This window comes from Grus americana, chromosome 1, assembly GCF_028858705.1.
Source record: "Grus americana isolate bGruAme1 chromosome 1, bGruAme1.mat, whole genome shotgun sequence".
Taxonomy (NCBI): Eukaryota; Metazoa; Chordata; class Aves; order Gruiformes; family Gruidae; genus Grus; species Grus americana.
Window position 1 is genome coordinate 172,630,702 of NC_072852.1, and position 19,623 is coordinate 172,650,324.

The 19,623-nt window shown below is 41.3% G+C and overlaps 1 protein-coding gene across 2 annotated transcripts in view; it reads right to left on the reverse strand.

The window, feature by feature from the left end:
* Positions 1-17,180, reverse strand: part of SLAIN1 (SLAIN motif family member 1) — a 54,993-nt gene extending 37,813 nt beyond the window's left edge. For both annotated transcript variants that reach the window (XM_054828455.1, XM_054828444.1), the window contains exons 1-2: positions 16,360-17,180; positions 12,951-13,090 (exon numbers count right to left, since the gene is read on the reverse strand). In XM_054828455.1, the coding sequence (XP_054684430.1) occupies positions 12,951-13,090; positions 16,360-16,865 (646 nt within the window). In that variant the 5' untranslated portion in view covers positions 16,866-17,180. The remainder of the gene's footprint in view (positions 1-12,950; positions 13,091-16,359) is intronic.
* Positions 17,181-19,623: the final 2,443 nt, after the last annotated feature.

Genomic DNA, 19,623 nt, shown 5'->3' on the forward strand with positions numbered 1-19,623 from the left:
GTTAGTACACTACTTCAGAGAAGGTAGCTAGGGTTTTTGCTACAGTTAATAAGAGAACTTCATTTCCACATGCCGTAGGATATATGACAGCTCTCCCTCGTGGACATGCTAACCAGATACGGTAGCAACAATTCAAATCAAAGATGTAATTTTTTGCTCAGGACAACAGGTGGCTGCAGGAAAAATATAGCTACTTACATTTCCTAAATTTAAAATTTCTGATAGCATACATAGTTGGTTTTTTTTTTTCTTTTGTACATTACCATCTACAACAGAAGTAAGCATAACAGGTAAGGAACCTGTTTACTAAATAACAGACTCATACAAGGACAATTTCTCATCCTTCTCTTAACAGTGTAGGATAATAATCACATATCTGGTGGAATCAAAATATACGTGTCTGTTGGGATATAACTGTCTTGATCATTTATCAAAATGTGAAAAAGATTAAGTAATTAAAACGTTAACCCTAAACTGCATTTTTTCGAACCTTACTGGTTAGTTCTGAATTTCCCCTACATCCAAGAAACACCCATAAACACATTATAGCTTCCCCTACAACTGTATCTGCCTGCCATCTTTAATCACAGGTTAAACCTCTGGCAGGAGGGTTTTGCAAGGGAACTTCTCTGTCTACAGTTTCTGACTCTGACACCCTATTCCAAGACGCCACACTCCTTTTACTTTGCACAAGTACATGTGCTGCCGATATTGAATCGGACTGGAAAAGCTAAAAGTTAGGCTGAAAATGAGGTCAAAAGCAGCACAACCCTCCAGGACCCCTGTGGCTCTTTGGCTAAATATAGCAAGTGTCACAGTTATGTGCTTATTATGAGAAAGCGTTAAAACTATTACCCAAAGCAGAAAAAAAAGATACAAAACCCTTCAAAAACAAAAAACTACTGTAAAATAGTTTTTTCATACTTCTGAAAGACCAAACTGAGGAAAAATAATAAAAGGTTAGGATTAAGAAAAGTTCTGATAGAGGATTAAGTGACTGCCAAGTATAATGAAGTATTCAGAATAGATATCCTCATGTAGAATTAAGGTTCAACACCAAACCACCATCACATTGAGCAGCACTAACCAGACAGTTATTTCTAGATGAACGGGTAAAATGACACATAGATGTTTGATAGTTACCATAACCATTATCATTAATGTCATGGGGGTCAGGGCTTCTGCAATGACAATGACAATTTTAGCCTAAAAATACTAGTCTCTTCAGACTCCCTCAAGAAAGACTGATTTCTCCTGGCACTAACTCACAGCACACTCCTAAATTTAAGCTTCCCTGGGGTGATTTCAGACATCGAGAGAGACTCCCTAAGTAAACTTCACCTTGCAAGTACCTCCCATAGGTACCTACACTGCAGTAAGAACTGGACAAGCATTTAACAAAGAGGCAATCCTTGCTCCTCGCAGACTCAACCAAGAGCATAGTACAACACGGAAAGCATGAGAACGGCATAAGAAACAAGCGTCAAAGCACACAAGTTGCAGAAGCACCATCAATACAATTATTACACTGCTGCAATATCCTTCTGCCCACATCTTACTTTTCAGGATAAAAGGCACTCTGCAGTATCTTTTAAGCATTTCCACCAGCAGAACCTGTCATGCCCACAGAAAGCAGAAATGGGCTTGGACAGCAAAGTTTGAGATGTTTCTTCAAGCTTCTCCATAAACCTCATTTTGTTTCTTCCAAGTAATCATCTCAGATTTATCAGCACCCCCATAGGCCAAAAATAACAAAATCTCTTTTGGGCTAAGTCCAACACAACAAGAACATATGTGCCAACTTACAAACTGGTATTTATTTTTTTTATTTATAAATAAAGATCCATTTGTAATTACAGTGAAGTATTTCACACCCAGCGTTTCAAAAGAGCTTGAGAAACAACCATGAGGCGCTCAACGTTGGCGACATGACCGCAACACATGAAGTGGAAATGACAAAAAAGAAAACTGGTGCCACCACGGAGGAACAGGCCAAAGCAATGATTCCCTCCATCACTCCATCTTGCCCTATTTCGTGCTGGCCTACAAATCGCTCTCTCCCCTGCCTTTCCTATGGGTTGGGAAGGAGGAACAAAGAACATCAAGAAGGTTTGCTACTGTTTCACAGAGCTACTTGAGGGACATGGTGGACTTCAAGGAAGAAAGGACCTTAAGGTGTTAGGATGCTGAGCCCAGTCCTCTGTATTTGCAGGCAACAACACAGCAGATGACCAAGTTGCTATCACACGCAGGTCACAAAATCCTTCCCCATACCCATTACAGACTTCAGACACGTTATAAAGAAAAAATTGCCTCAAGCCAAAAATCACAAATACATCAAATACCAAAAAACTCTAAAATTAAAAAAAAAAAAAAAAAGATATGCTACCAGTCAGATGCAAATCTTAGGACTTAATACTCAAACCTACTCTTTTACTAAGGCTATGCTGTGGTAGTACCTTGAGCCCAATGGAGTTGGAATTATATTATATGAACCACTCCCGAAGGATAAAACAAATTACAGCCCCTAGCCCTAACAGTGTACTTTCATTTCTGACACAAGTCTTTACATGGCTTTCAAGTGACTTTAAAAGAAGTGGCAAGCAGTTAATGCTACTTAAAGTCCGTTCACATGCTAAAAATATGCAAGTTGTCTTGCACGACTTATTTTCTTGTGTCATGATAACTTTTCAATGACATGACAGAATCAATATAAAGCACATACTGAATTTCTTCATATGTAAAAAGAATTCTAAACAGAAAAGACAAAATAATGAATACATACTGCTGTATGACGCATGAAAAACCTTGAGAGCCATATGCCAACACGCTAATAATTTAAAAGCTATAGCCTGAAGCTACATCCAGAATTAATTAGACAAGAATTAAAATTTTACTTCCAAAACTCTTAAAGTACTTCCATCAAATTAACAGGTTACATATTAAAGTCACCTGCAATGTTAATACATGTATTGAAGAGATTAATTTTGTTACCAATAATGTTTATTAAAAAAATTAAAACACTAACACATAGATCTCTAAGGAGAAAAAGAAATCAACCTTCTCTCATAGGATCCTTTCAGGCATTCATCAGTGTCTACAATGTCCACACGCAAGTTTTGCATCTAAGCTCTGATTACAATCAATGGAGATCTACAGCTCAATTCAGCTGCCTACACGTAAGCATCCCGTGCCAGTCGGGCATGGTCAGGGCATGTCAAAGGCATCAGTGCCGTGTATACAGACAACCAAACCTAGCCCTGTCTATTGGCTATAATGGGAATTTAAACACTGCTTGTGTGAAGGTATGCCAGGAGATGGCTTGTCCTCCTTGGCCTGAGGTGAAGGTAACTGAATGCAACATGAGGAACTGCAGGACTGGACCCAAGATGTTCAACATGACAAGGAACAGGCTGTGAAGCTGCCAAAAGTGATTGACAGCACCCCAAAGGATGGCCGGGTCTCACAGGGAGTTGAGGGGGGCTACCTGAGAAACAGCTGAATATCACAGGTCCCTGAAGGGGCACATCAGGGACCTTTGGGGGTAGAGTCCTACAAAGCCAGCACTGCCTCAATAACTCCATCTGTAACACCATGTAAAGCTGAGATGACTTGGGTAACAGCACCAGAAATACCAAATCTGGTTACAGATGTAGCAAAATCAGGAACAAGGGACAAAAGGAATTAGGGACAACTTGCTTATTTAGGAGGAGACAAGGACAAAGGAAGGGGGGAATCACAATGAACGTTAAGGAATATGCATGGGAAATGAAGAGAAGTTGAATGAGAGGGGCTGGCCATATGAAAACAAGCTGATGGTCAGCCCACTGGTCTGAGCCAGCCCTGTGCCTGATCAGTCTCTTTCTGCTTATTGAACTCTTCTCGTAATTATTATTCTGTGCAAAGGGTGTCCTCTGTGCCATGTGTGTAAAACAGATTCCAGCAAACTTCAAACCACACTAGCCAGCGAGCAGGACAAGTTCTGGGAACCTGCTTTCAAGCAACCACAGGCTTGACACTGGAGGGACTTTTGGTCTAGGACAGCTAACAGAGAGGTCCATATGAGTATGCAGGTGAGATGCCAGCAAATATCAAGTCAGACTAGCCAGTGGATATGACTGGAGGTTTTGGGGCTGGACGTCACAGGGACAACAGGTAGGTATACCAGACACATGCCTAAAATTAGGTGAAAAATCTGGGCCATATCACGTTCTATGAATTCACATAATAAATGCCTGAGACCCAAGGACAAGGTACCTGTAGTCAGATACAACAGAAACAGCTTCGTGTCTGCCTCTGGTGACTGAGACACAAAAAGTCTTTCCAAGGGAGATTCAATCACCCAGATTTTCCTCTTGTGATTGAGATGCAACACAAAGGAAAACTCCACGTATCTCAGTTGAGACCAGACACAAACTATCGCATTTACACCAACCACTTCACAACCAAAATTGTTGTGGCTAATGATTACAAAAAGATTCGTATCAGCTACTAGCACATGAAAACACACACAAAAATACCACCCAAGTGTCCTGTTTGTCCCCATTCTGGAGAATGAACTTAGGCATCTAAGCCAATGATTATGAGCAAGGTCTGAAATGCCATGACTGAAGAAACAGGAGACAATGAGAAACCATCTCTGAATGAAAGGCATCAGTGCCATTTTTGCAAAACGTAGAGGGCATTTGAGACTTGTTAAAATTATAAAGGAATACTATCATCTAATTCCTTCCAACGTTAAGTACTACCCAAGTTTTTTTTTCTAATTAGTGGAGAGAAATTAGTACATCCAGACTCAGTTCAGACAATTGCTTAAGAATGGAGAAAGACAGATTGGATGAATTTCCTCTTTTGCTTCTTCAGAGTCAACGGACAACTAGGTTTTTTTCTAGGTATCTAAGTTTAATTACTAATTTAGATTAATCGTAACTTTTAGTACCAACAATTACAAGAGCTCTGTATTTACTAATGCTTACCATACTTTGTCAGAAACAATCTCTCCTCGAGCAGGTGCAAATAAAACTGAGAAATTAACAGATCTTCTCTGCTATTCAGCAGAGGATACAACTCATCAACTCTTAGAGTAGAATTTATCTGACTACATGAGGACATCTTCACCAAAGTTTGTCACCTTTACCTCTACGCGTAACCAATTTAGAAATGCACACCTCAAGGTACAAGTCATCTCACCCTGAATTAATACACCATAGGCAACAAGATCAACATTTGTACTGCATAGTGAAGACAAGTGAACACAAGATAAGCTGGCTTTCTTTCCAGAGGTGGGAAAATTTACTTGTTCCAAGCAAGAACCCATTAGCAATGGCCCTCTGCAGCAGGGGGGCACACAGGGTTGAGTATGTTCAGCCATCAGCTGTATTTCCGTGCTTCTGCCTTCAAGAAAGAGCTATCCCAAAATGGTGTTATCTTACAGATTTCTCTGGTCTTACATGGTGGGTACAATCTCAGCTCAGCTAGATGGGTAGACTCAGTTTACAGGTCCTTTACATTGTAGAAGTGGTAATGGTGGTCCAAATTCACCACTGAATGTGATCCAGTACCTCTTGTATCTTGGTTTAATTGTGGTAACACAACAAAATAAAAATAAATAAAATAAAGAAACAATGTCTAAGCTATCAGCTCAATGTCACTTTAAAATCAATTGTTACCCCATATCAGTTTCCCATAACATCTCATAGTCAAATACTTCAATCATAAAATATTCAAGAACATGAAGTATATTTTGCAGCTTATTTTCTTATGATTCTTTAAAATTAGTAAAAATGTAGTCTTTGAATTGCTGCAAATGCTTTTCAAAACAAGAATTACCTAGGTTTCAGGTGTTTTTTGCTGAAAAAAGCAATTTTCAGTCTTGCAGGCAGAGTTACACTACTTTTCTCCCTCAGACTTCTCAGAAGCGTGAAGCTTTTAATTAAGCATTCAATTACAGTGTTTGATCAAGCCACATTCACAGACTTTAAGAATGGTTTAGTGACGCCCCCCCAAGTAAAAATTCCACAAGAACATACCTTCTGTAATTATAAATTTTACAAACATATCCCATTCTAGAAGTAAAATTAAGAAAATCATATTTTAGGGGAGGTTAATGAAAGAAAATTATAGAATTATAATTCCATATATAAAATTATATAATTGGAAAATTGATTTTTATAAACTCCTATGTCTCTACCATTTGTATGAAATTATCCTCTGTCTTGCAACATAAAAAAGATCAAGCAAATCTGTCAATGCCCATACCTCACAAGATTTGAGCTTACTCACTACATTTCATTATCGAGTAGAATCAAAGAAGTTTTATTTTATTACAAGAACTTTTGCACAATCCCTGGGTAAAAGCAAGTTACTAGTATAAATATTTCCATGAAATACCAAGAGAAATATGCTGGATATGGAACATTTGGCAAATCAAGTGCAGATAATCAACTTCTTTCTAATATCTTAAACTGTGAGGTCAGCTGCCAAGGAGAAAGAATGTATGGCGTATTTACAGGACTGTGGACTACATCCCAGAAGTAATGAAGCAAAAGATACTTAGAGGTCATGGCATAAAACAGTCTTAACAAAAGCTTCCCAAAAGATGCAGTGCTATGAAAACAAGAACAGAGCGCTCCCTTAAACTGAAAATACAGAAATAAACCACGTTTTAGTAAAGAAGCGGTGCTACCTCCATATACCACATGAGGGAGGCTCATCTATATTCTGAAATGTTATTCCCACCTCCCTTCTGCAGACATCAAAAATAGGCAGTGAAAGAAAGTCAGAATGTAAGACAAAAGCTGTAACAACAATTTGGGGACCAGCAAACAATGAGCAAGACACACAGACTATCAGGAGCAAAAATGAGATGACAGTTCCAGAACTGCCCAGTTTTGAAAGGATCCTCTTTTCCATAGAAAAATATCTTCAGAGGATAAGTTTTCCAGTGCCCCCAGGTCCATTAATAAAACCTAGGTTTCTTTTTAATTTCTATCCAGGAAAATAGTTGCATGCTTTGGAAACAAAACCAGTGATTAGTACTCTGCTGGATAACACTAATTGTGCCTGTATTTTTAACATAATTATCAGGGTTGGTACTACTACTATTGCTTTTAGACATATGCTGCATTACAGACTTTGAGCCTATATTGCAAGCATAAATTATTATTTTAAATAACCCTACTAAAATCCTCACGTAAAATTTCACAGTGTTTCTAGTTGTTTAACCACTCACGATGAGTTGATAATCCCAGTTTAGTAGCCAGCATGGATTAATAGAACACTTATATTGTAAAATAGGATGGGTATCTTCTCAACTGAGGTGAGATCCAACACCACCTCTCTACCAACCTTTACAGACTTCAGAATTCAGCATCTTCTTGTAATTATAAATGACAACCAGAAATCAATTCTAAGAAAAATATTTAATTGTGAGCTGCACAACAATCAATCCTCAAATATGAAATAAAATTATTAAATAGTATGCATATTATAATTCAATAAAAAGTAGACGTTGCATCTAAGAGTCATATTAAAAAGGCAAGGGATATCTGTGAAATGAATACAAAGTGAAGTGTCTGATCTTCTGTGCATTTGTTGCCATAAGTGTTATCAACCAAACACTTCTATCTTGAAGTGTACTTGCAGAGCAGAAATGTTCCAGTGGTAGAGAGAAATATTCTGTTTGAAATGCAAGCACACGCTTCTAAGTAGAATATCAAAACCGAATTTTTCCCAGTTGAAATACACAAATCATCCTCGGCAGCTGTGCTGGAAAATCCAGTGATATCAGCATTTGCAAAACCTCTAAAAACTGCCTGGAATTATGCAGCTGTTACAACAGGTTACATCAAATAAAAGAAATCTAACAGGAAATAACTCCTGTGCACGTATATGCTGCCAGCGCTAAGCTTGTAGCGCAGCAGCAGCAGCAGCAGACAGCTACGCATCCTGTCCTCCGAGATGTCGCATTCCCCCAAAGGTGCTGATAGCAGTTACAGGTGCTCATCACCTTTTATTATCAGAAACACACACAAAAAGAAACCAAATCAGTCGTGCCACTTCTTTCATTCCTTTTAGAGCTTTAGGAATTTTATTATTTACGATGGAAACAACAATCCAATCATCCACAAGCTTGAGCGCGTTATCATTTGCTACTCCAAAAGCATTTTACATAAAACTTTAATCTCCATTACACATGAAAAATAAAGATGAGAAAGCTGTATTAAATCTTATTAATCCTGAGTCCTGAGTACTAGAACATACATCTCTGATGCATCAATGGGCAGCAAATAAACTTGAACCTAATTTAGGATAATAAAAAAAATCCCACGCTGCACTGGGTGCAGCACTGGATCCAGCTTAAGCATACAAAATAAAAGCTTTCGTCCATTTACAGGATTTTCTGTTTGCTTCTGCTGTTAACAGACTACGCTGTAAAAGTTCCCTATGACAGCAGTTCTTAGTTGATGAAGTGTATTTTACATCATAAAGACTCCAAACTAAACGACTTCACTATGAACCCTTGGGAAGGGGAAGCAAATTAGGCCTCTCTCTGCATACGCAACAAGTTTCACATCCAGGTAAAAACGTTCTGCCTGGGGCTCTACCAGCAGTAAGATTTTCTTACTACAGGTAAAAAGAATATAGTACTGTCAAATTAAATTCCTCCCCCCCCTAGTTTTTCTTCTGGATATGTTAAATGTTTGGACATCAAACTTAACTGACATGTGACATTGCGATGCAGCACAATAAAGGCTAAAATTTCACTGATGAGATTCTTGGGTTTTGTGAAATCATAAGCAATTGGAGAGAAACTACAATGGATCTGTTTCACAACATCCCTTATCATCCACAGATGACATAACAGCATTCATCCTGAAGCACATTACTCATTTTAAGAAATGAGGCACAGTCTAATCTTAAGACTATAAATTACTGCAGCCAGTTGCAAAACCTACAGACTTCTGCTGCCCACTTTTTAAACATCTGAAGCAGCATTTCTGAATAAGAAATCATCTAAGTCAAACTCTGAATCTAGCCAATACTTCATATTCTCCAAGAAAGGGGAGTTTTCTGTCTGGAAGGCTGAATTGGATGAGATACCAAGCCCTGCATAAAAGCTGAGCTCCTACAGACTGACTCCTTGCTAAGCCTCTTAACTCCTCAGTTTATCCACCCGCCTTCTCCACAGCATTTTACAGAAGTGCAGCTATATAAGGTGCCTTCAGCCAGGGTGTCAATCAACACCATCTCATCAATTTCAGAAGAATTATACCCATCTGCACCAGCAAGGAAGTTTACACATCGCATCTCTTTGCTCGCTGGGCTTAATACTGACACGTCCCAACATCTCCAAGTACTACCAAGAAAATACAGAATAAGCTCCACCACACTGCTAAGACTGTGATGTGGCCGTGTCAACCTGAATGAATCTGAAGAAATAAAATTGACAGCAAGATTAAAAACTGAAGGGAGAGGGAACTGACCCTACAGTAGATAGAGAACTGCTGTAAACAAAACAAACCAGAAAGGGTTCAAACAAAAGACGATTGAAGAAGAGCAAAAAGAAAGAAGCAATCCAGGTCAGGCCACAGAGGAGAAAAAACCCCAAACAGACCAAAAACCAAACTACAAACAAATATTACATCAACACTAGAATCGCTGATGGAAAACAGGAACAATTCCAAGCAAAGATCTTATCACAGGACATTACATTTAACTTTCATCCTCCTTAAAGCTAGCATGCTTAATCCACAGAAACAGGGCTTGTAATAAGCCTAGTTCATTATAGACTAGATATAAGCTTTACCTACTTAGTGGTAGACCAGAGGAACGTTGAGAAGTTTGTCCAAGTTCTCACAGTGGTTCACAGAAGAACCACCTGCTGGAGACCAACACTCTGCTTATACCCTTAAAGATTTATGTCAAGATGAAATCTTACTTCCACCATGAAATACTTTAGCCAGACATTTTCACTAGAAGAGAAACAGGCTGGTGAGCACAACAAGGTGAAAAGTAAACTAGCATCATTTCAGTGACTCTCCAGCCTGAAAGACCAAGTAGTCATTGTATTATATAGCCTTGGTATGAGCTATCCTAATGCTGGGGTATTTCAGACAGCAAATGAATATTTTAATGAAAATAAGGATATAATGTAATAAGAAAAAAATAATACATGAGCAGGAATAAATGAGCGCAGATTGAAAAAAAATCATAGAAGAGAGCAGGAATTAGTTAAAACTCAGAAAAACAGCCTGACAAAATTTTACGACTTTTGGCTTACAGCTCTTCTCTCTGCGTGCACTCATTCAGATATGCTGACTTTGCAGACAAAAATCAATTTTTACTGGGGTTTTTTTTTATTTCTATGCGCACTACAGTGCCTAAAGAGCTATGACAATCTAAACTGGATTAATTTTTAGCTAATACACCATGGACAAAATTACTAAGCAAATTCTACCTATAAGCCATTTCAATAGTCACAGATTGGTACATCATAAATGTTTTTTGACTGCACATCTAATAATTCTCAAGTACCTCAGTGTTACCACTGACTCACTGCCAAACAAAAGGCACGACTAGATTTCAAAACCCCTCTAAAACCCCCTTTCAAAGCATATGACTAAAGGGGGAAAATGCTGTTCAACTTACAAGTACAAAGTTTGAAACTTTATTACCAGAAAAGAAGAATGCCATTTTTACTATGTCACTTTTAAAATTAGGATAAAATTATGTGTACATATTTATACATATATGCTTACTGGTAGAGTGGACCGCAAAACAAAACCCAGGAAAGTCAGATTACAGAAAGTTTGTTGTACTTTAAAACAGAATTATTAGATTCTTACAAAAATCTCACATCTGGTTTCAAAGCTGAGGAATAAAAATATTGTGAAACCAACTTCTACAAAGTTAAGGTAAGAAATATGACATTTGTTTATCACATTATTTGTAAAAGTATAGTTGATAAAAAGAAAACCTTTAGAAATACCAGACTTAATCAAGTCTAACTGAAGTATTAATTAAAACAATTTTAGCATAGAATTGCTGCAGTAGAAACACAAGTCCATTCCCTCCTCGAACATACTGCTCCCATAATGGGTTTTATATGTGGCATATAATTTCTCAGAAACTTTCTATAAAGCCTATGAAATTCATGAACCCATCACCACAAGCAGAACATATGGATCAAAGCAACCCATTGTCAACCTCACTCTCTGTGGCATACGTGCCTTCTGCACAGAGAGAGATTGAACTGATAAACAGAGTGATTTAAATCTGAAACAATAAATTTGCCTTTCTAATGCCTTTATTGCCTGTTAAATGTAAATAATACCTTGTAAGGGAAAAATAGGGCATGCGCTCTGCTGACTTGTTGCTACATTCACATTATGAACTTGATTCAGTTGCCCATACCTAGATGGGCTGGCCCATCTGAGAGGCCCTTGGGAGACCAAGATAGCATCAAAGGAATGGCAGGTAAGGCACAGGACCAATGGAAGGTCTGTATCCATCCTGAGTGGAAGCTGGAGGTCAGCCAGGGAAACTGAGGCCATCTCAAATGGCACTAGATGCCTGTGTGGGGTAATCTAAAGGGAGTTTCTACACCGGGATTCAGCTCCACACTAGGATGCCCTACACCACACAGACACACCTTCAGGTTCCCAGACTGGAGTTGGGTGCCAACCACCCATTACAGACTCAAGAGAGTTATTGACTTCATCCTAAGGCCAACACTTCCACCTCATCACCTGAGCAGCTCCCCAGGCTCCTCTGACTCTATGGACAAAACTCCCATCGACTGCCAAGCACGGACACCCAGCTCACAGTACAGACACCTGAACTCAGGCATCCCAATTGCGAGCCAAATTCCACCCTAAAGCTAGGTGGGATGATTAACAACATAGGAACCTCAGTTTGGTTCACCTAACTTCAGGCAAACGAGCTCAACTGCGTACTGCTAGGACAATAATCATTGTAGGATCTTTTGTACTCAATGTAAAGGGACAGATGCCTTCAGACACTGATTCAGTTAAATGCCTGATTTTGGGTAAGACTAATCCACAGCTACCCACATCCTCCAAAGCACACAGGAACATGCTCAATCTCTCTTAATGACGGCTGTAGCTAGCTTATACGACCATATGCTCATATTGTCATTAGCTTTATTTCCTTCTCCTCTTCCTATATTGTTCATTTGCTGCTTCTTTCCTAGAGAGTTATAAACCTTAAGATAATATCCTACCTTAATCACTTTGTTCAACAACACTTATTGCAATCTTAACTGGACCCTAGATGTTAAAAAAAGTAAAAATAATGCTGGCTGTTATTGATATAGAACAAAATTCAGCACACCCAGATATAACTCTGCTACCCAGATATAACTCTACAAGTTCACTGGCACCGAACAGCCAACGGATTGATCCCAGTACTTGAGACTACCGAGAGCCCAACAAAGCAGCGCTAGCAGTCAAGTTACAGCTCTTCTTGGTCTGTCCTATACTTAGCAAAGTCCTGACACTACATTAGGTGTGGACAAATATGCCTTTGAAAATTTATAGTACTGTGATAACTTTGACTTTACAAAAAAACAGAAGCACTGTTTTTCAAATCTCAGAGATACCAATAGTAAAGTAAGCATCAAGGTTTTCTTGTCAGGAGGTCCACTATTTTAAGCAATGGATGAAAACTGCCCAGCTTAAAAAACAGAAGTTATGCAGGAGGAGAAAAGGATTACAAAGGACAATACTATACAAAATACATGATCGGAAAAAAAACCAAAATCAAACAATTGTTAGCATTTATGTACTGGAGGAAGATTTGCATACATAGAAAAAACTGCACGTCTGCCATTTGTAAAGCTTGCTAAATTGTGAAAAACATCAAGTACAAGGCAAACGTCAGATCAAAAATGCCAACTAACTGGTAAATAAGTTAAAAAATAAGGTTACCTTGTTCCAATCTAAAGCATAGGGAACGTTTTGCAGCCTCTATCTCAGGACTTGGATGATCCAGAACACGCCTGCACCACTGCAGAGGACTCAGTGATTTCTCTTGAGGAGTGAGAGTCTTGGTAGGCAAGACGTACAACCTTAACCAAAATACACACAAATATCAGCAAGATATGCAATACTTAGAAGTTTACTTCTGTATTCTAAATCTCCTGCCCACAAATAATTTATAACAGTGCAAAGCCCTGCAACACAATATTCTAATAACAAATGGTATTATGAAGTAGAAGACTTTACATGAGTTTTCTTCTTCCTCCTCAGAAAAGTAGGTGACAAAATATGAACTCTACAGGTCTGGCATGTCAAATCAAAGTTCAAGGAGACTTCTTATAAAAATCTTACATCTCATCGTTACCACAGTCTGAATTTCAGCAGTCCCCAAAGTTCAAGTGCATTAAGTGCTGTACACACACCAAAGATGCTGTCAGTTTTCTCCTTTATATTTACTTGCACTGGAGATTAGATAATTTCGGTATTTGATGTTACATTTAAATCACAATCTCACTGTTACCTGTTCCACTCTTTTACCTATAACAATTTAATCAACTTGTCAGAGTGCTGAGTATAATTTAATTTTCATACACAGTATCTTCTCCTAGGTGAACCAAATGTCATACAAGTCACATTTTTAAAGATTAGAAAACATTTGCTGGGAAACAATGAAAATCCTATTTCAATATTCAATTCCAGCAGAAAAAAAGAAATATGCAAGAAAAGCTAGCCTATGTGTTATCCTCAGATGCCAGCAGGCAACTAATCAGATGGTCAAGCATATTAGGAAGCCAGGTATCAAACCAGATTTCACAGGGAAATTCTTGAAGCTGGGCTCTGCGTTGCTGCTGTTGTCCTTGCGGATTAGCGGACACAAGCAGACACCGATTCACCTGGGAGAGTGCAGATCTCCCGGGAAGCAAACTATTCTTGGCCGTCAGAGACCGGCTCACATCTCCTTGGCCTGACCACTTCTGATCGATGGGGCTGCAGACAGTCAGAGGCAGATTGTCAGGCACCAGCAAAACACTCTGGGCAAGAAAAAAAATAAAAAAAAAAAAAAGAAAAAGATGGAGCTCCTCAGGGGACCATTAACAGGGAGCAGCCTTTCATCTTCAGGGTTTTGGCTCAACAGCTACCCAAGTCCCCTGAACACAACTGTTCTCCAATGTCTGCTCAATGGTTTGGTTTGGGGTTTTTTTTCTCCTGTGAAGTCAATCAGCACTCTCTATCCAGCTCAGAAGGAACAAATATCCTTGCTGTGATTGCTATCTCTCTTGGCAATCCTAGCAGAGATCAACTACTGAGTCTCTCTGAGGAGAGAACTCATTCCCCCTGACTTCCTGCGGTGCCTGGCTACACATTTAAAAAAATGATACTGAGAAAAACTAGAAGGCAAAAAAAAAAAAGAAAAGAAAAAGAAAAGCTTTCAGCTTTCCTGTTAACCTGCAGAAGAGCTTCAAAAGCTAAACATCTGACTGATGAATTCTCAGTGATCAGACCTTTGTATGAAAAGCTTAACAGCAAAAAGAGGTCTGACTTGTCTGCAATGACGCTAATTCTACCTTTCTTTCTTTCTGGTAACTGCACCTTAAAAAAACCCCCAACAAACAACAAAGGTATTTAAGGCCTAAAACTACTAATTAACAACTAGGATACACGTTGGTCTTTGGCTTTCCAGATAGCAGTTTGCTTTAAAGACTGACACTACCAAAAAGCCCCAAGTAGCTGGTGTCACACAGCTGACCTTTCATGGACAACGATGGAGATTTAGCCTTGAACTAAAAACATTCAACAGCTAAAACAACTCACTCTTAATGGAACAAATTTGTTAACAAATCCCTGTCAAGAAATTCTTCCTGTGGACCCATACGCTTGTGACATCAAGGTAAGTCTTGGCCCCCAAAAAACCATTTACTTCCAGGGGACAAATCAAATAGGAAACTCTACTGAGGCACATAAAATAACTCTGACTTTGCACTGCCCTGAAACATAAACGGGGAAAACATTTTAACAGGACAGGATCAAACAGATTCGATATTCCTTAACGTGAAGGAAAGTTAGAGATTAGTATCAAGGGAAAATTCGATTCAAGTCTGGATCAACAACCCCAGAACAGCCTGCACAGACTAACAGTACACACAACGAAACAACGCTGACAAAAATTTCCATACAATTTGTTGATACTCAAAAGCAATTTTCCAGAACTGCAGCATGGTATTATTTGTACCATGAAGCACACACAATCAGCATCCAAGAAATATTTATAATATTTAGATTATTTTTTAAATTCTTTCTCTGCTACCAAAAATAAGGATGTTTACATGTAACTCAGCTGCATTATACTGTATTTTAGTCTCAGCTGATATAAACTTCAGTTTGATCTAAACACATAAAAAACTGCATTGAAGCTTTGACAGATACTTAAATAAGTTATTTAAATATAGATCACATATATTTTATTAAATATATTTTATAAATTATATTTAGCATTTAAAACAAATGAGCATAAATTACATTTAACATAGTTACGCAGCCAATGATTTACATAGTATTCCAGCAGTGTTTGAACAGTCCCTACGACGTTCATCCACGCTGCCAAGACAAGTTTTGGAGCACCAGGCTCACTTATTTATTTATCTCTTTAGTCTCTAATTTCCCCTTCTATCTAAGTGAGCGTAAGCATTCCTCTAGGTCGATTTGATTTTCCGCTTTATTCATTTGCTGTTCATTTCTGCTTTATTCAATTTACTAGCACCCAGCCGTGCCTTTTGGAGCTACATGGGCGCTTAAGATACACAACCAGCCATTTAGATCAATGTCTAAAAGACAAAAGCCCTCCCAAATCCCTGAAGACGGGAGACAATTGGGCAGAGATTTTAGGATGGGGAGACAGCGCTGCTCAGATAAAGGCTTTCCCGGAACAATTCCGCTATTTTTAATTCCTTATGTAAACAGGAGGCTGAAACTAGGCTGAGACCTGAAATTAAAGGCAGACAATCTTCCTCAAAGGGAAAAACGAGCACAAATACCCCGCCGAAGGCGCGACCCCCTGGGCGAGACGGGGGGTAAAGCCCCCACCTGAACCCCCGGTCCGGACACCGGGCCCCTTCCGTCAGCAGGGTTAACCGCGCTAATGACACGTTGGGGGGGGGGGAGGTAGATCTAAGTTTAAGCAGAACGAGATCAAGTGGATTTGGGGGCTAGGGCTAATCAAAGCCTGGAGAGAGCATCAGCGGGGTGAGCGCTGCGGGAGGCGGCGGGCGCCGCCAGCCCGGCCGAGGACCGGGGGGCGACCACCACCTGGGTCCGGGGGGCACAGCCAGGGCGGGGCGGGGCAGGGCCGAGCCGCATGTACCATGTATCCTCGTCCTGTCCGCAGCAGCCGTCCTCCAGCTCCAGCACCGCCACTTCGTCCAGCACCGTGGCCGCCACCGCCACCGCCCCCGGACCACCGCCGCCGCCACCGCTGGCTTCCTGTCCCCCGCCGCCGGCCGCCGGCAGGCCGGGCGAGGGCTTGAAATAGGCGAGGGGCTCCGGCGGGCCCAGCGCGGCGGCGCACAGCAGGGTGGGCACCGGGCTGGGCATGCACGACGCGACCCCACCGCCGCCCGCCGCGCAGGGGGGGCTGGCGGGGCGCAGCGCACCGGGGGCCGGCGGCGGGGCCAGCAGCAGGTGCGGGCTGGGCGGGCCGGCGGCCACCGCGGCAGCGGCAGCGCGGCTCCGGAGCTGCTCGGTTTGCTTCTCCAGCTTCCGCACCAGCTCCTGCAGCTTCTTCACCTCCAGCTCGGCGCTGACGGAGGAGCCGGCGCCGCTCCCTTTCACCTCCGCCATCATCGCAGGCTTCAGCAAGGCAGCCTCCATCCTGCCTGCCTGCCTACCGGCCCGCCGCCGGCACCTGCTCCGCCGCGCCGCCGGAGGGCAGCGCCCGGCCCCCGCGGGCGGCAGGGAGGCGGGAGCGCAGGGGAGCGCCGCTCACCGCGCTGGGGGCCCGGCCCGGCCCTGCGCCGCTCTGCCCACCCCCGCTCCGCCGCCGCTTTTGCGCCTCCCGTCAGCGGCGACAAGGACGCGAGTGGGATCCCCTCCCACTCCGGCAGCCGGAGCGCCGCGCACACGGCGGGAACAAAGAGCCGCCTGCTTCCCCCGCCATCCGCCCAGGGGAAGGGCGGCGGGGGCCGCCGCTGCGGAAACCTCCGCGGGTAGCCCCGGGGGCAGCAGGGCCGCCTCAGCGCGGGTCTTTAAACAAAGGTGCCTTCCCCCCACCCCAACCCGCGGGTTGGATCTAGTCCAGGACGCCGCTCCCCTCGTGAGCCGTGTAATTAGAGCCTGGTGGTGTCAGGGTTATAATTATGCAGATTGAAAGTGTGATGGGAATGGGAATCACAAATAGGGGCTTTGTTGGGCTTGAAGGGAACGAATTCAGCCAAAAGCAGGCGTTTGCGGGTTTGAAACGTGCTGATTCTAGGAGTTTTGATTCACAGCGAGGAAACCGATGTATTTTTGAAGATGCGTCGCTGGTGAAACAAGAAGACTGAAACAAGTGTAGTAGAAAACTACATAATTGTTTATGTGTAGGAGAATCCCTGAGACAAAAAAAGCCCTCGTATTGAAATGACTTCCTTTAACACAGCCCAGATAGATACATAGATGGGTTTGTAATGTTCAGGTTTTGCTCAAGAGAGAGATAAATAACATTCACTCATGGTAGTGTTTTTATATTGTCCTTCATTGCCCATTATTGAAAGAAACTATTGCTTGCGTCCCTTCTTCCCACCTGGCAGGCGAGCAGAGATTCAGTGCTCCCCAAGGCAGCTCAGCCATCGCACAGCCCTCCTTGGGTTCACATCCCCCAGCTACAATTACAGGGGACAACCCCCTGCATAACTGTCCTGAACTCTCCTAAAGCTCTGACATGAAATAGGGGACAAATCTCTCGGAAGTGTGTTAGTTGCTCCGCCAGCCACTAACAATAACTATCGGTCGGTCACTACCCAGTTCTTGAGCATCAGCTTTGGGCAGAGTAGTAGCAGTAACACCCACCACTGCCTTCATGGTGCTTCGTCACTGTCTCTGATTCTCTATTGAGGCCATAAATCAACTTTGAAATCATCTAGCCTGTCACAGTTTTCTCTCTTTATAGTCTGGAAACTTTCTTCTGCACATGTATTAGGACAACATCACTGTGTTTGTAAGTCTTTTAAGCGCTCTGACAGTGCAAATAATAACAACTGAGACTACAAGATTGGCTGGAAAGGAAGATACAGCACAAAGCATTGATTTCCAGATAATGTAACTTTTGTCACTGAAGAGAATGAACGTAGCCCCCAGTGTACTAGATTGCAACCAGAGAGCACTTAATATGAAACTTTTGTTTGGTCTCCTCTGTCTCTTTGGAAGAAAGAAGTGGGAAAATGCTGAGAGTGTAAAAAACCTCTGGCCCCAAGTCTGCCATACATCATCAGAGTGAGTAACATTATCCAGTTTTCACTACTACAGATAGCTGTATTCTTTAATTCCCTAAGTAAAATAAGAATAGAGTTTCTACATGGTTAGCCCTGGGCAAAAGGCATGTATCTCAGGTTGTTATCACTAATAATGGTACTAGCCTTAATTCTTCAAAATGTCTATGCTAAGACTGTAAAGTGATAAAAAAGATATTTAGCAGGATATGCAATATAGAGTTTATTAGACAACAGTAATATACAATGAAAAAAAGCCAAGAAGAAGTTTATGATAATGCCAGTGCTGGGTGATGCAATAAGGCAGAGGAAATACTCAAAAGAGATTCAAAATGGAGAAATTACATTTCCTCTTTGAACTCGGCAATCAATGTTATTTAGTGGAGCAACCAAAAAAAACCCCAAAAACCCCAAAAACACACAAACAAAAAAAACCCAAAACCAGGAAACGAGTATCTGATTTTTTTCAGTTGCCAGAACAGGAACATGAGTCTGTGGTCAGGTTATTTCATCAATTAAAAAAATCTATTGCAGACACTAGTTTGGAGATACATCAGGAGACACATTTGGAGACACACTACATATAGCATCAGGATCTTAAGAGTCACCATGGAAATGCTTATCCTCAGTTATGAGTAAAAGTAGTTGCAAATTTTCAACTGCCTTCTACTGTTTGTGCTGCCTACGCAAATGTTGCCTGCAGACACTTGTCTGGGCTGAGTTCCCGAGGAGAAAAAAGCTTGGGACTGAGCATAGTGCCTTAGCACGGATACGAAAGCTTTTCCATGCAGTTCAGATCAATTGATCACAGGCAGGATCAGGCTCATTACATCTTGTCCCCAGAAAAATGGTCCTGAAGACTGGCTCTTCTGTGAGCAGGACTGCTTTCAGCCTATTTTCCATCCAGCAGCATGGTAGAAAACAGCTTGAACTTGTGTGTGCTTCAACTACCGTGCTCACAGTCAGTGTGACAGACCCTGTCTTCTTTCCAGGCATTTCCTAGATGGGTTGATCTAGTAAGGGGTAAAAATCCATTTTGCTGTGTTGCATTTGTTGCTCTATTTTAAATGTAGGTGTAATTTCACTAACAATGTAGCTTCACGGAGAGATGCTGGCAGATACAATGTGTGTTCTTGAGCACAGTATCTCATGTTCTTCCTGCT